Source organism: Athene noctua, chromosome 10 (assembly GCF_965140245.1).
Source record: "Athene noctua chromosome 10, bAthNoc1.hap1.1, whole genome shotgun sequence".
NCBI lineage: Eukaryota > Metazoa > Chordata > Aves > Strigiformes > Strigidae > Athene > Athene noctua.
Genome location: NC_134046.1, coordinates 18,581,276 through 18,597,346, shown reverse-complemented (window position 1 = coordinate 18,597,346; position 16,071 = coordinate 18,581,276). Strand labels below are relative to the sequence as shown.

Below are 16,071 nucleotides of genomic sequence, written 5' to 3'. Positions count from 1 at the left end.
TTTTTTTTTAATTACAGAGAATGAATTAAGATACATTCTTCTACCTGCAGCGAGTGTTTTCCCTCAGTTTTGGTTGTCTTTCTCCTCAAGTCGGGGAAAACTGGTGTGTTTGCCCTCAATTTAGAAAGGTGCTGGTGGAACTCGTATGGAGATTTTTGAGAAATCTCTGGAAAACAGCGCTTGTCAGAAAACGCTATTTAGTATGTTATCTTTTCTCATAAGCCAAGGTGCAGTTTTTGGGGGTTGTTTTAGCGGAATACCTGCTTGCGAAGCAGAAAGCTGGCGCCGAACGCTAGTTTTCTCATCCGAGCAGACCGCAGGGCCCAGCTAACTCGTAAGTTAACTCTTCATGCCCGAAGCACGTACCCTGTCATGCCGCGCACAGGCGGCAGGGCAGGGCGGCGCTCCCCGCGGGGTCCGGCCCCGCTCCCCGCCCGCAGGCCGCGGCGGTCCCGCCCGCGCTGACGGGATCGCGGCGCGACGGCGGCGCCGCCATTTCCTGCCGGCGGGGCAGGGCGGGAGCTGATGGCCTCGCAGGACGCGCTCAGCCAGGCCACCCGGCTGGCCTCCTCCAGCGCCTTGCTGCAGGTGCGGGGCCGCCCGCCGCCGCCGCCCCGCCTTGGCGGGAGGCGCCTCGGTCCCCGTTCGGCCTGCAGGTGTTTCCCGTGCCGCTTCCTCCACAGGTGCTGTTCCGGGTGGTCACCTTCGGGCTGAACGCGTTCACTCTGCGCTACCTCTCCCGAGAGCTGATCGGCGTGGTCAACGTGAGGTGAGGGCGAGGAGCACCCGCATCCCCACCGCGCTCTTCGCCTGGAACGTGGCTGGCACAGGCGAGGCGCTCCTCGGAACAGGGCTCCCGGTGTGACGGGCCTTTTGGAAGGTGTTTGGGTTTGGTGCAGGATCTCGGGCTCTGTGGTCCGGAGGGTGTGTTGCTAATAACGCTTTGCGTAACGCTGTTTGATGTGCTGTTGGGTGTTTTACAGTCTTTGGTCGTTGAATCTCTCCCAAGTTATTTTTTGGCTTGAAACAGAGGTACTGCCGGCCTGCTTTCCATGTTAAACCGCCAGCTTCATGAGGAAAAGCTAGACAAAATTGTGTGTTACAAGCTGTTGCTAGACAATAAATTTTGCAATTGCGTTTTTGATTTATGATATACTTAAAGTATTTTTTGCTATTTGAATAATCACATGTAATTCCTTTCCCTCCTTTTTTAAAGAGATGGTGATAGTTTACCTCATATCACCTTGTTGTCTTTGCATGCTTGTTGGCTTTGTCTGTGAGGCAGTCCTGTGTAAAAACTGTCAGTGATGCTAGTACATGAAGGATTTCAGAAGTAGTATGTAAAGAAATAACTTTATATCTTTTTTTTTTTTTTTTTTTTTTAACCTCATCTTCCTTTAGGCTAACTCTACTGTATTCAACAGTTGTCTTCCTAGCCAGGGAGGCATTTCGGAGAGCTTGTTTGAGTGGAAGTACAAAGCGAAACTGGACCAAAACAATTAATCTACTGTGGCTGACGTAAGATACCTTTAGAAATTAATTTTTTTTAGTATTTATTTCTAATTCTTGTCTGAGAGCTCGCAATACAAGAGCAAGTATTTATTTACTGAAGTAGCAATTTCAGTATTGAGCATTTAGTAGCCTCAGTCATGTTACAGGACTGATGCAGGGAACTAGTCAAGTCTATTGCTTTAGCATTTATGGATTTGATCTCTTTTTGGAACACATGGGAAAGTGCATCACCAAAGGTGTTTGTTAATCAGGAGGTGTTTGTTCTATTGCTTACCCTGAAGTTTATGTTGTAGCTGTTAAAGGAAAATACTGTTGCATAAACATGTAGTCCTTTATTTTTTCTGCCTCTGCCTGCTCAGTTTTGCTCTTGTATTACTTGATGTTCATTTGTGAAGCTGCTTTAGAGATTTTTTTTTTTCCTCTCAAATCAATTTTTTCAAGTCTTGAGCCCTGATGTGATTTAATGGCATGGCAATGCAATTGTTTGTGTTGGGTAGGATAGATATGAAAAGGTGCAAGAAAGAGTTGGAATTAAGCAATAGGGAGTAAACTGGACAACTTCTTTCAACTGCAGTGCCATTTATATCAGAAAGTGAATAGCTTGAAGGCCACGTGAAGCTGTAGCCAGAGAGTGTAATTGCATGTTGCAGCTACTTGTTTCTCCCTTCGGTTCCTGAATGCATCGCTGTGCTGCTTCCTCTATGTCACATCTAGCAGCTGTGGAGCTGCAATTAGGTGGGTTGGGAAGTAAGTTGATCTGCCTGATATGGTGGAAAACTAGCCCTGTACAACAAAGTAGTGGTCTTCCACTGGGGCACCCTACTGACTTTCCGTAGAACAGCACAGCTATTAACTAGATCTGGCCCAGGAATGGGGAGTTATGCATGGTCATCTGCATCTAGCTATAAAGAAGAAGAATTATCCCTTTCAGGGATAGGTTTAATACTAATTAAAATGTATTAGATCTGTTCTCTTCACTGTATTATAGTAAGTTTTCTGCTATTTGACAGCCTTTCAAGGGGGCATTAAATGGTAGTTAACAATGACTGTGTGCACCTTTTTCTTTTTAAATTTTTCCTTATAGAGAAGCATAATTTAAAATGAAGATTAACTTTCTTGAAGGATCTGAAATACGCCTTAGGAACTTGATGTCAGATACCTTAGGGATCTGATAATGGGAGGATCAAATAGATCCTGCTGCAGTGGTGTAAAACTTTCTGCACTCTGCCAGAAGCTTCGTGTTCCTGAAGCAGTGTCAACAGAAGGTAATACACGTCTGCACTCCTGTGCCTAGCTTGGCTTTTTAGCTGCAGTCGCTAGTCAGAGTGGCTCTGGGCTACAGTAGAGCATTGTGAACTGGCATACCTGAGATGCAGGCATGCATTTTCTTCTGCTCACTCTGCTGTTGCTTTCTGGAGAACCAGTGATTTCTGGGTGAGACTTACAGTTGGAGTGGTGGCATCTTTAGCTGTTACAGCAAGATACAACACATCTGGTCTGCCAAACCCCTTGTAACCACAGACTATAAAAATTGCAGCAATGACGAGTTTTCAGTGTTGTGCAGACTGATATGGGATCAGAATTGCTCGGTCTTAGGGAACAAGAAATGCAGATAGTTGACCTTGTGTTAGGTTCTTGAGTAGAAAATGGATGAGTCAGAAAAATGTTTTCTGTGGCTTGCAAAGAGTGCCTTAAAGATGTTCATCACAAAAAAAGCTATTCTTGGTATAGTAACAATAGAAATTAATTCCTCAGGGAATAATTTTTTTAAAAATTATTTTGGACATGTGTGACATTTTAATATAATTTTCTTTGGGTTTTTTCCTGTTAAAGTAACATTTCTATTGATAATGTTTTTATGTTAACTTTTTAGAGTCCCTCTTGGTGGTTTTTGGTCTGTTTTATTGGGCTTAGTCTGGCTACATTTGCTTGAAGTACCTGATCCTTCTGTGGTTCCTCATTATCAGGCTGGTGTAGTGGCATTTGGTCTTTCTGCGATTATTGAACTTCTGGGAGAACCGCTCTGGGTTTTAGCACAAGCTCATTTGTTTGTGAGACTTAAGGTTAGTAAAATACATGGGGTGTATGCGTGTGAGGGGAATTACCATTCCCTATTGAAAAGAACAGATTCCTGAACTAGATCTTTGTATATTCAAGCATATTAAAATCCAAACCTGTGTGTACTGTTTAGTACTGTATGGCATAGTTGTAACATGAATATGAATTTGTACCTGTTTAAGCAAAAAAGTTGGCTTATTTAGAAATTATCACCTCAGTGATCATTAAATGATGAATTTTAATTGGAGGGAGAGGTACACAGCTTCCACAATTTTGCATTTCATTTGATTGTTGGTATGAAACTGTGAAATGCAACAATTGAGAACATGATTGTCTCAAGCAAAATTTTCTCCTTAATGTCCCATACAAAGGACTGGGAAAGTGCAGTGGAGGAATTGTGAAATATGAGAATAGAAACCATACAGAGAAATTAAGTTCAAAGATGGCCAACCGAGCAGAAATAAACTCTGTGATTTGGAAAGTCCTATATTTCTACATAAGTTTTGTGTGTGAAACTAACGTATTTTAAGTTTGTGTATGTGGTTAAGTTTGTAGAAAATAAACCTCAGTTTTTTCTTTCTCAAAGGTAACTGCTGAAAGCCTTTCTGTAGTGTCAAAATGCACTTTGACAGTTATTTTAGTAGTCCTTTATCCTCAGTGGGGCCTCTACATTTTTTCTTTGACTCAGGTAAGTTTCCTGTGTTTTGTTCTTCTGTAAATTCTCAATTCATCTGAATTTTTATTTGCCTTTGACATTTAGCCTGTTAAATAACTTTGGGGCGGTGAGAGAAAATGCCCCTGGGAGGTTTAAGATTTAGCACTTACATTTAGTATTTTCTTGATACTTGTTATTGTCTTGATACTGTGACGTTGAGCAGTTTAATGAAGGTGCAAGAAAGCACCTTCTTTTGTCTGAAGGCACATTTTGCAAATAAGGTTGTTTTGTTCTGTATAAGCTTTATGTTGACTCTTAATGAGTTACACATTCTAATGCTTGAAGACTCTGTTCACCTGGCTTCAGAATTAATGTTAAACTTTGGGTTCTGCTATGTGGAATACTATAATCTGTTGATTAAAGTGTTGAGTCACCATCCCTGGAGGTGTTTGTATGGTTGTGGCACTTAGGGACATGGTTTAGTGGTGGACTTGGCAGCGTTAGGTTAACAGTTGGACTCGATCTTAAAGGTCCTTTCCAACCTAAATGTTCTGTTAAGTAAGAGATGTAGGCAGTAGCTTCTCTGTCAACTTGATTTTTGACTAATTGCTTCATAGTTGGACTTTAATAATTCTAAAAATGCTTAATAGGACATAAAAGTTAGCAAAGGGCTATGATAACCTACTAATTAAAAAAAAAAGAAGAGATCAACAGCATTCTTGAGATGTGTTAATGTCTTTTGTAGTTTAATATTGGACAGGAATAAGGTCTCACTACATTTTCTCACTGAATTTGGGTCTCTAGTATGTAATTCTAGCATGTAATTCTACATTTGTAAGTTAATTTTCACTGTTTGTTTATCTTTGCTTCTCTACCTTTCCAGCTTTTATATGCCAGTGTTCTGGTAATGTGCTATGTAATTTATTTTGTGATGTTTTTGGGATCTCCTGAAGCAACAAAGAAGTCGTTTCCAGTTACTAGAGTGAAAGCTCTATTACCTAACTTGGTAGAAGATGAGGTAGGTTGCACAGATTATTTCTTGATTTCCTTTTTTAAGTCTTTCTTGAGAGAGCTTTGAAAATTAGTTTGAGATAGTGAAGTTAAGAGAGGGCATATCTTAGCACTGTAGAAGATATGACTAATTAAGAAAAAAAAAAAAACAACCTTAAGAATTCTGCATGTAGTTTGTATTAGTAAAATCCTTGTCAGAAAAATGTTCTGAAACTTGAACACTGTGGTATGGGTTTGTTGCTGAATTATCTTTTAGTATCTTTGCATAAACCATTAGCTGAAGATTACAGAGTACATGTACAGTATGCAGGGGAATGAACGGGTATCACTGGATCAGAGGCAGGAAGGAAACCAGAGCCATTTTACCATGGATTTTGGTACTTCGATTTTTCATGAGAATAAACGTACACAGCATCCTACAGATAAATCAAGTATCTCTCAAGAGAAATGAGGCAAAGAAAGAAGTGAAAAGACACAGTGAAGAAGAAAACACTTTGAAAGATCTACAGATTGAAAAGATAAAGGTGGTTCTTGGTTGCAAGACTTGTAGGAACAGTTTGAAGAGCAGTAAACCATTTGTATCTACAGTGAAGGTGGAAGTTATATTGGCATGCTAAACAGCATGGTGGTTTTTTCTCTCCCTAACTTCTATTAGTATTTTCTGTAGAAAGCTTGTTTGAATACTTTATCTGCCACAGTAGTAATTTTCAGCAAGGGAAAAAAGTCTTTGCCTGATCAGTGATATTGGTGCTTGAATTCAGCAGTATTTTATATACTCTAGACTAGAGTAATGTACTGGCTGTTTATTTTCTATCTCTGCTCTGTAGTTTCAATCATGTTTATTATGCTTCAGTACTTTTTTTTTGCAGACCTTTGTGAATGGGAAGGAAGCACGGTTGACTTGGAGTTTCTTCAAACAATCCTTCCTGAAGCAGATTTTGACAGAGGGTGAGGCTTGATGTATAGTTGTGATGGAGAGGGACTAGTGAATACTATTTACAAAATAGACTTAAAGCTTGAGAAAACTGGGGGCATGTGGGCGTGTGACTTTCAGAGATTGTTGCTAACAGATGTTACCAACCTGAATGAAGTTTTTGAGGGTATTCTGAACTAGGTGCTGTCCTGTATGACTTTCTCTTGAATACTTAATATTGGAAGTGTCTGAACGACTATTTGGAAAGAATTAGGGACTGATCTTAAATTCTTTGTTTTGAACTTACAGGTGAACGTTATGTGATGACTTTTTTGAACGTGTTAAATTTTGGAGATCAGGGTAAGTGTCACCACTTCACAATACCATCACACAGTTTTTTCAGTTACTGCTCTTCAGATGACTTAAAGTATTTGAAGATAACTTGAAAATCTGGGAAGATTTCAAAGCCTTTGTGAGTTTGAGATACATTTCAGAGATACAGATAAAAATTTAATTTAAGATCCTGGATTTTAATTTTTTTCTTTGAATCAAAACTTTCCAGTTGGATATGCAATACCATGTATCTTGTTTCTTTTTTTAAAAAAAACCCAAAGCCCTGATGTATTATAGTTGTCTGTCTTCTTCAGTTTTTGTAATTATGTTTTCCTGCTGTTTTCTGTCTTCCTTTTGAATCTTTGTTAGCTGTTAGGGCAAGAGCATCATTGTTTATAGCATTTCATCTCAAAACTGAATTATGTTCCATGAAAGAATTCAGTGTGGTTAGTGTGTTGCAGTAGCCGTTCAGATGACCAAGTTGGCAGCACCTTGGGTCTTCATAGCTTGGGGAAGGAAAATAGATTGTAGTTGTTGGCCCACTGTTAGGAGTTTCTTGGATAGTTTGAATTACTTTTAATTGCTGGCAGTAGTATGTTCCCTCATAAATGCTGAATGTGCTTACCACCAGTTACTGCAGCCACTTCTGATCCTCCTCCAGTGTGGAATAATTGAGCTGCCTCTTACTTAAAGGGTCTTTGAAAGAGCAATGCGTACAAAAATGTCTGTACTCTTAAAACATTGAGAAGCATTGCTTCCAAGTCCTGCGAAATCAGCCTGAACCTCACTCTATTAATTCATTGTGAATATATAGAAGCACTTACCCACGTACCTGATTTCGTAATCTGTCAATGACTGTATTCTCTCTGTGTGTATGTATATATGCACATTGATATCTTAGCAGGTTTGGAGCAGTATCTTGCTGAGTATGGAAGTGTTGGTAAAATGTCTCATAGGCTTGCTCTTCCATTTTTACTATGAGGTGGCTCTTTTTACTTTCACTGAAATGGATCTTTGTCTCCTTTATCAGTAAATACTTAAATTCCTGTTTTCCTCCAGTTAAATTAATCAGGTTCTTTTGACTTCCTCAACAGTAAGAGTCTTAAATGTGGCTTGGTACTGTTACTAGATTCATATCTCTGTAGTTGATGCTTTTGTCCTGGCTTTGCCATCTAATGAGCAGCCCTTGTGATTTAGAGCTGTGATTGCTGACCATCAGGATTTTTAGGGAACATTGTTTTAACGTTCACTAAATTAATTTGTTTTTTCTTTGTTCGATGGAAATGTTAAATTAGAATTCAGGTAATTGTTAAAGACTTGGAATTAAGATGTGTCTAAAAAAAATTAGAGGTTGTTGCTATGTTGGTATTATTCTTTTTTTTTTTTTTTTAAAGGTGTATATGATATTGTGAATAATCTTGGTTCACTGGTGGCCAGGTTTATCTTTTTGCCTATTGAGGAGAGTTTTTATGTCTTTTTTGCTAACGTGTTGGAAAGAGGGAAGAACGTAAAGGATCAGAAGCAGGTATGTTTATTTTGGATTAATTACATGTAAAATGCTTAATTTTGTTACAGATAAGTTGCATCACAGAAATGTGACTGACAGAAGCATGCGTTTAAGTTTGAGTAAAAAGGCTGTTAAAATTTAAAAGTTGAAGTGGAGAAAAAAATGTTGAGTGAGGCTGGACCAAAAAGAAAATAGATAAAATGCTGATGAAACAAATTAAGATATTTAGCAGAATAATACTGTCTTTTATTATAACTGAAGTTAACATCACCTGCTCCAAACAGTGTGATGTAAACCCTAGTGTACTGTGTATCTCCAGATACACTTAGAAACAGCACATTTTCATGATTTAAATAATTGCCTATCAAATAAATACTGTCTGAAATTATTTAACCTACTTGAAACTCTTAAGTAGCTGTTTAAGTATTAAAAGAGTAATGTGTTGGAAGAGTGCAGTTTTGGGAAGAGGAGAATTGTATTTTTCTTGAGCTTTTGGATTGTATGTGGAATATCAATGGTTAAACAAACCAGAGCTTTGTTTCACAGAGTAATATTCATGCATGCTGTCAGTAAGAAATTCTTGATCAGCCTGGGCTTTTGTCTGATACTATGGCAACTTTTTGCAGTAATTCTACTACTTGCCATAGCATGCAGTTCAACAAATGCCACGCTTCAGGTCATTGGTGGGCTAAGGAAGGTGTACGTATATATATATTTTATATATAATCTACCTGATGTGTAAGTGGAAAATGGTTATGAGTTTTCACTGTATGTAGTGAAGTTACATTACATTACAAGAATGCCTCTTGTAATGAGATAGTAGAACTGACCAAGCTACTTGTTCTGGTGTGGCAAATCCTGTAGTCCTGTACAGCAGGAAGTCTGACCTTCCCACTGCCTCAAACCGTGGCCTTGGGCAGATCTTGTGCTCTTCTTTGCTGCTGACTAACTGTTAAACACAGGCAGTTTCCTTGAACAGACATATTGATGGCTAATTGTCATGTCCCAGTTTCTCTGGAAGACTCAGATTCTCCAATTCTCAGGTCAGGATTAAGGTGAAATGACACCAAAGATTCTTCAATTCACAAAACTTAATTTTTGTTTGCTCACAACAGATAATTGGTGTGAAACTTTGTCAGTAATCTTTGCATTCTCTGCAACAAGGCAATAAACTTACACTGACCAGTGGCAGATCTTAAAACACGCCCCAATAATCCTTAAACATGCCCTGACAAGCCTTGCCTTATATGTGGCATACAGAATAAGAATGGGAGAGAAAAGGGGAAAGAGGAAAAGAGAAAGACAAAAAGGAGGATTTCAGCAGTCCTGGTTCCGTTGTTGGTCCAGTTCTGGAGGAGCGCAGCCATGCGGGACTTTGACTTGTGTCCTTTTATAATTCCTTGCCCCTCCTCCGAGTGGACACTTGGACTCATTAGGCTAATTACACATCACGTGCAGTTTATGCTTCTAGAATTCTCCTTGCTTTTGCTACGTGTGCAGTTCATACTTTCAGAGTCTTCTGGAAATGGCTTGGTGGGCTCAGGGGCCGTTGGGGAGTTACTCCTCCCTCCCTGCAGGTGTGACTATTGTTTGACCTTTTGTGAAAACGGCTTCTCTATTGACTCTTCACAGAGTCATTCGAGATAGGGAAGTTCAGACTTCAAAAAGTGTGGTCCCACCTCCGCAGGACCTGCTTCTTTTGCCATGCCTCCCTGCCATTACCTGCACAGCCCTGGTGTTTCCATAAAAACAGTTTGCCAAAGCTCTTTACTGGATGGTTGAGATGTTAACTGTGGTTTCATCAAACCGTCACACTAATATTTGTGTAGCGTTTGTAATGAATAAAGCATATAATGGAATAATAAATACATTAAAATTGTTGGAAGTTAAGACCATGTGTATGGATAAATCTCACCCCTTTTTGCACTGCAACCTATTTTTTTTTCTGTCAAGTAGCTTTTCTGTTGATTCTGATTCATGGGATCTAATACATTATTTTCCAGGATGATGTTGCTATGGCTGCAAATGTATTAGAATTGCTGTTGAAACTTGTGCTTCTGATTGGCCTTACCATCACAGTGTTTGGCTATGCCTATTCTCAGCTGGCTCTGGATATTTACGGAGGCTCAATGCTCAGTTCTGGAACAGGTAAAGATTTATGGAGCTGGCAAAGAAGCCATTCTTTCAAAAGAGAAACTTTCAGACTTGTTTACTGAGGACTGTGTTTAGGAGTATGGATGCAAGTCAAGTGACTCACAAGTAATTTTAGTTTTTAACCTCGTGATAATGTGTGAAAATGAAATGTTGCGCTTCTGTACTGACTTATTTGATCAGGTATTTATGGATATATTAATTTGGATTTTTTTTTTTTTCTTTAAAGTGCTCTTTAGTGTAATGTTTTTATGCATGCCTGGAAAGAAAGTCTTCAGCTCTGCCCCACTTCTGTGGTGTATTTACTGCTCACTGGGCAGTTGTTCTTTAGAACTGAAACAGGAGACTCAGTAATAGGAACTACGTTGCCGCCATCAAGAAAGAATATTCAGGGATGCATACTAACCTGCTAAAAAGCATAGGATTTTTTTTCCCATGTTGTTATATCTGAAGGTCAAGAAAAAGGTTAAGGTCTGAATGGAGAGTTTTGAAGTCATGTATGAATTATCTCTGACTCATAAAAATCTGAATATAATTTTTAACTAACACAATTCCGAATGTGTTGAACGGCCTTTCTGTTTTTCTTAGTGTTGTGTTCAAAATAAACATTTTATTGCTTTTAGAACCTTGTAATGACTATTGGATTAATTTCCACAAATTTCTGTACAAGAGAAGATTTGGGTTACAATAAATATTAATTTTTAATTAGGTAATTCCCTTTAATACCTTTTTTATGGATATCTTTTCTCTTACTATAATAACTGATATTCTTGAGTGGTTTAGGTTTTGTTGGGTTTTTTTATTTGCCTTGTTTATTTGTGTTCCTGTCAAGATATCTAGACAGGGAACTTGTTCAAATGAACTTAAGTTTCCATTATTAGTGGTAATATTACAACTTTTATCTCTTAGTGAACGTAAAATCAACGTGTTTTTTAAAAGAAAAAATAATCTACTTATCATTCTAACATGTTTTTTTAGGTCCAGATCTCCTCCGATGTTACTCTTTATATGTCCTATTTCTCGCTATCAATGGAGTAACAGAATGTTTTACGTTTGCTTTGATGTGCAGAGAAGAGGTAGACAGGTAGGAAATAGTGTCCCCAGAATATCCCTGTAATTAATTTGCATATGGTTTGCTTGGAGTTTGTACATAAAGAGAACAGTTGTTCTGTGTGGTTATGTGATTGGAAATGCTCTTTTTTCCAAAGAGCAAATTTCTTTCTGCAGTCACTTTTAAAAACTGTGTTCCTTTTATCCAGAGCCAGCTGCAACAGATGGGCAAGCAAACATGCACTATTTCCATTTTTTTACATGCTTCTATTTGTTAATAAACATTTATCTTCTTAAAAATTTATTTGTAATGACATTATAAAAAGATTGGTGCATTTGAAATCAGCCTGGATATATCCTGCCACACTGAAAATTAACTCTTATTTAGCTGTCTGCATGTAGATTTAGATGTAGAAGCTTTAGCAGATGTTTAAACATTTGGGTAAAAAGGTCAGTAATTAAGAAATAAAGATTGTTACCTTAGCTGTTGGTACATCACTAACTGGGAAAGTAAATGTGAAGTTTTGTTTTCTGTACATATGTTCTTGAAGTTATCCTTTAAGACAAACTATCACTGCAAACTTCTTAAAATTTTGCAGCTGTTAAAATTTTTCATGTACAGTTACTGTATATCAGGTACACTTCTGAATGATGTAAATTGTGGGTCTGAATTCAGTGATTTATCTACTTTAAGTAGGAGGTTGGACTAGATCCTTCTAAGATCCCTTCCAGCCTGGAGTATTTCTGGATTCTGTGTTCATCCTGGGTTATTGATTTTGAAGCCTAGTTGCCTTCCCAGTGTTACCATCAAGGATTTTTTTGCTTATGTAGCAGCTGGCCCTTACAAGGCCTTTCCAAATTAATTTCAGTGAGGTCTACTTTCCATAGTCAAAGTAGTATCTTTTTAGATTTAGCAAGGGCTGCTTTCATGAACCCTTTAAAGTGGGAACTTGTTTTCAAAGCTACTGTTTGGATCAGAAGCTAAATAAAGCATCATCTGTTGACCATTATTTTTCTTTAATACCTACCTAAAACAGAAAAAAATCCAAAAATTTTTACATTACTAGTCATTGTTACTACATTTTAATTTTAAAATGAGGGTACGGCTGATTAGTAAAATTATAATTTCCTTCACATAATGTAGTTCTTGGTTTAATTTGTTTGGTGTATTTTCCATTCTTTCAGTAAATTTTTTAATTGACATCTTGATTCTCCGATTTATCTTCTTCCGTTAGGAGGTGGTAAGAGAATTTCTCTTCCTCATTTTAGAAAATGAATTGTGGTATTTCTTCAAGGATAAAGTTAGTAAATGGCTACTGTAACTATATACATTGCTAGATTGTTTCTTTTCTTTTTCTAGGTACAATTTTGTTATGCTGGCCTTGTCTTTCACATTTCTGTGCATCTCTTACTTCCTGACCCACTGGCATGGCAGTATAGGCTTTATCCTTGCCAACTGCTTTAACATGGGTATTCGAATAGCTCACAGCATCCACTACATCTATGATTACTTCAAAGAAAGCACTTACAGACCTTTGACAGGCTTGCTTCCCTCACCATTTTTGGTACTTGTTTATATCCTAAGTGGAGTAATCACAGGTTTCTCAGAGGTAAGCATCTTTCTCAGATTTTGCTTTCACTATGAAAGTCAGTGTCAAATGTCTTCTGTGTCCACAAGCAGAGAAATAGCACTGGCAAAAAAGGCTTGTTGAGGACAAGCTGGAAGACTTCCGTTACAGACAAGACAGTATATAATATTAAGAGACTTCATCTTTGCTACAAAGTTATGTCTGCCACCTGTAGAAGGTGTGTCTGACATGGAAAATAAAATTTAACACATTTCCTGCTGTCTGCAGATGAATCCATGTCCTTGGTTCTTAATAATTGAAATTTTGCAGTAACACAGAAACTTATTAAAAATTCTGTAGTAAGTGATAGAGGAAAAAAACAAAGCAAGAACAAGAAAAAAGTTGCTAAGAGCACATTTATCATATTTATTCAGACTACAAGATGGTAAGTGCACAGACTAATTATTACAGAGACAGTAGCATTTCAATGTACAAAAATTTGACAGTTTGAAAGTCTGTTATGCCTTAGAAAGGAGAGCTTGATCTTTTGAAATGCGAGATTTCCAGTGGGGTTTTGTTAGAAACCAGCCTAATACATGCCTGCAAAGTAGCAGACTTTGCATGATAGCACCAGCAGAGTTGTCTTAATATCTTGATTAACATATTTCTGCATGCCATATAATAGCACCCTCCACATTTACTGGGTACCTACTGAGTGCTTATTTTTGCTGACAGAATTTTCTTAGAAAGCAAGTGTTGTGACTAAAAGATGATTTCTTGTAGGATCAGTGCTTGTGGCAAAACCATGCTTGGCTTGGCTTGATGGTGACGTTAGCATGGTCAAGAGAGGTGTTAGATCTTTTTTGTCATTAAGATAGTAAATGTACTTTGTGCTGACTAGTTTTCCTGTAATTGCTTTTTTCCTTTGTTGTAGGTATTCTTCTGCTGTGACAAGGGTTGGATGGCAAGGCTGATTCACATCAGCGTGGGCGCTCTGTGCTTTGCAGCGACCGCCGCTACTATATTCCGCACAGAGACTAAGCTGATCCACTTTGTCAGAAGCCAGTTCCTCTCCCGGTACATGAAGAAAGGAACATGAAAAGCTCATGTTCTTGTACATTCTTGCAGTAAAAGGGCTGTATTTTTTGCATGAAATCTGTATGGAAGAAGGCTTTCACATGGGTTTATTGGAAACATTAATATTGGAGTGGCGATGTAAAAGATTTCCAGCTGAATGTTATTTTGTCTTCTAAGCTGGTTAGTACTGTGAAAGAGAGCTGAGTAATTTTCTCTTTATCCATCATTCTTTTCTAAGCTTTTCTTCGAACAGACTCTTTGGTAATGAATGAGTATCTAAGATACACCCTTCTGACGTAACCTAGTTGACAGACTTCGTGGAGAGAGAATCCATTCTTAGCAACAGGCAGTACATGTATGAAGGCATCATATGACTTACATCTTATGATGTAGTTAAGAATGCCCTTATTTGGCATGGTGGGCTGCTGAACTGATGAGAAAATAAATAGTCTGACAAAAAAAACCCAAACAAAAGCAAACAACCAAACACACTCCCCCCACCCCCCCACCCCCAAATGCGCAGAGCAAAAGCTGAAGAAAACACTAGAGCAAGGACCAGTAGCAAGGTCACTGTTGCTGAAGTGCATCATAATGCAGTGGAGAGAGATCCAATTGTCAGTTCTTTTAAGTGTAAAGCAGTGAAGGGAAAGTTCTGATGTTTACAAGTTAATGACATACGCAGCATGTGTCCATGCTAGCTGTATCAGATTATTTCATTCGGCAGATAATTCATTTGTGAGGGTATTGATTCACTTGTCAAAAATACTCTGAAGCCTTAGTTAAAAGAAGAAAGGGATTTTAAGCAGTGTTTTACAGGAGGTTTTAAGTATAATCACACTGATGCTGAAGTTTCAGAAGGTTAATCATAAAACTTCTTACTTTTGTTCCATTGCTTTGTTTTTATCTGAGATTTAATGCCAGCGTGAATAAATTTGTCTCAATAGAAGTGATTTTGTCCTCTGCAAAATCGAATATTAAATGTATTTTATAAGATTTCTTCCAAGAATGTATGCATATTGAAACTTTTGTTACTGGATAGAAAATGCTTCTTTCTGTTGAAACCAGTTTTCATGTCTTGTTCCTTTGCTTGTTCAAACTTAACCTTTGTATTGTTTTTGTTTTTTTTTTGAATTGTTGAAAATTTGGACATTAGGAAATTGTTAAATTATATGTTAGGCTGCTGGTTTTGGGTTGACTCATGGTATATTTTTTTGCTGGTCTAAGATCTGAATTTGGCAGTTTCAGAATATATCATACAAGTGGCAGTTTTATAATGATCAGTGTTCCCTTTGCATTGTTTGGATGGACCAAAAAATGTCAAGTGATGAAAAATGTGTCCTCAGATATGTACAGTCAAAAGCTTTTATTTTAATTATGTAGCAATTCCTCAGACTGCTTAAAAAATTTCTTCACTGTAATGGCATTGTGGAGTTCATCCTGGTAATTATAGCTCGTGGAATGAAATGCTTTCTGGTATCAGTGTTTTCAGTTTGGTACAGTTAGAAACATTTTCTGAACTCTGGTAATTTTCACTTGGAGAATATCACCAGAGATGCTTTATATGAGAATTTGGTGACTGAAAAATTATCACAGAGAAGCCAAAATGTAACAGTGGGAGAAAGGTGCACTTCCTCAGCTAATGGTGGTGTCTCCATTACCTGGCTGGAAGGTGCTAGAGACAGACTTGCTGATTCTTATGAAGTTATTATGAAATCTGTCTAAATAAAACAAACTCTATGTTATTCTGCCCTGCTAAGTGAATTTGGTAGTTTTTTTGTCTTTTAAGTTTTTCCTCTTCTGAGTTATCTTGCAGCTTTTTTTTTTGTTTGTTTTTATCAGGTATGGAGTCTATGAAGTACAGTTCCATACATTGTAGAGGATTGAAACTTCTTTATTATAAATTGTCAATGCATTTTCTTTACCTACTTGTTCATAATTAAAAAACAAACAAGATGGTTGAACTAAAGGACTTTTTTTAGGGTCTTTTTCTGCATGGCTTTGCGACCCTCCTGTGGGAATATCTCAATCTGTACAGTGAATTTTAACTAATTCTTGGAATGAGGAATTTTGTATAGCCCTGCACATGTGCTTTGGAGACTGAAAAACTTTTCCTGCCAAATAAGCTTGCAGTCACACTGTCTTGTCTAGTCTCGTGATCACAGCTGTACAGTGATACTATTTCTGCTGCTAGTATTTGCATAAATAGGGTGGTGTGAGATCGCACTGTTCAGATAGT

At 37.9% G+C, this 16,071-nt stretch overlaps 1 protein-coding gene across 1 annotated transcript; it reads left to right on the top strand.

The window, feature by feature from the left end:
• Window positions 1–515: 515 nt before the first annotated feature.
• RFT1 (RFT1 glycolipid translocator homolog) lies at window positions 516–15,577 on the top strand. Its single transcript, XM_074914539.1, has 13 exons — window positions 516–588; window positions 684–769; window positions 1,402–1,518; window positions 3,386–3,575; window positions 4,157–4,258; window positions 5,109–5,243; window positions 6,106–6,184; window positions 6,459–6,509; window positions 7,877–8,007; window positions 9,993–10,137; window positions 11,119–11,224; window positions 12,551–12,800; window positions 13,693–15,577. Exons 1-13 carry the CDS (start codon window positions 526–528, stop codon window positions 13,855–13,857), a joined length of 1,620 nt encoding a protein of 539 aa, XP_074770640.1. The 5' UTR covers window positions 516–525; the 3' UTR covers window positions 13,858–15,577.
• Window positions 15,578–16,071: the final 494 nt, after the last annotated feature.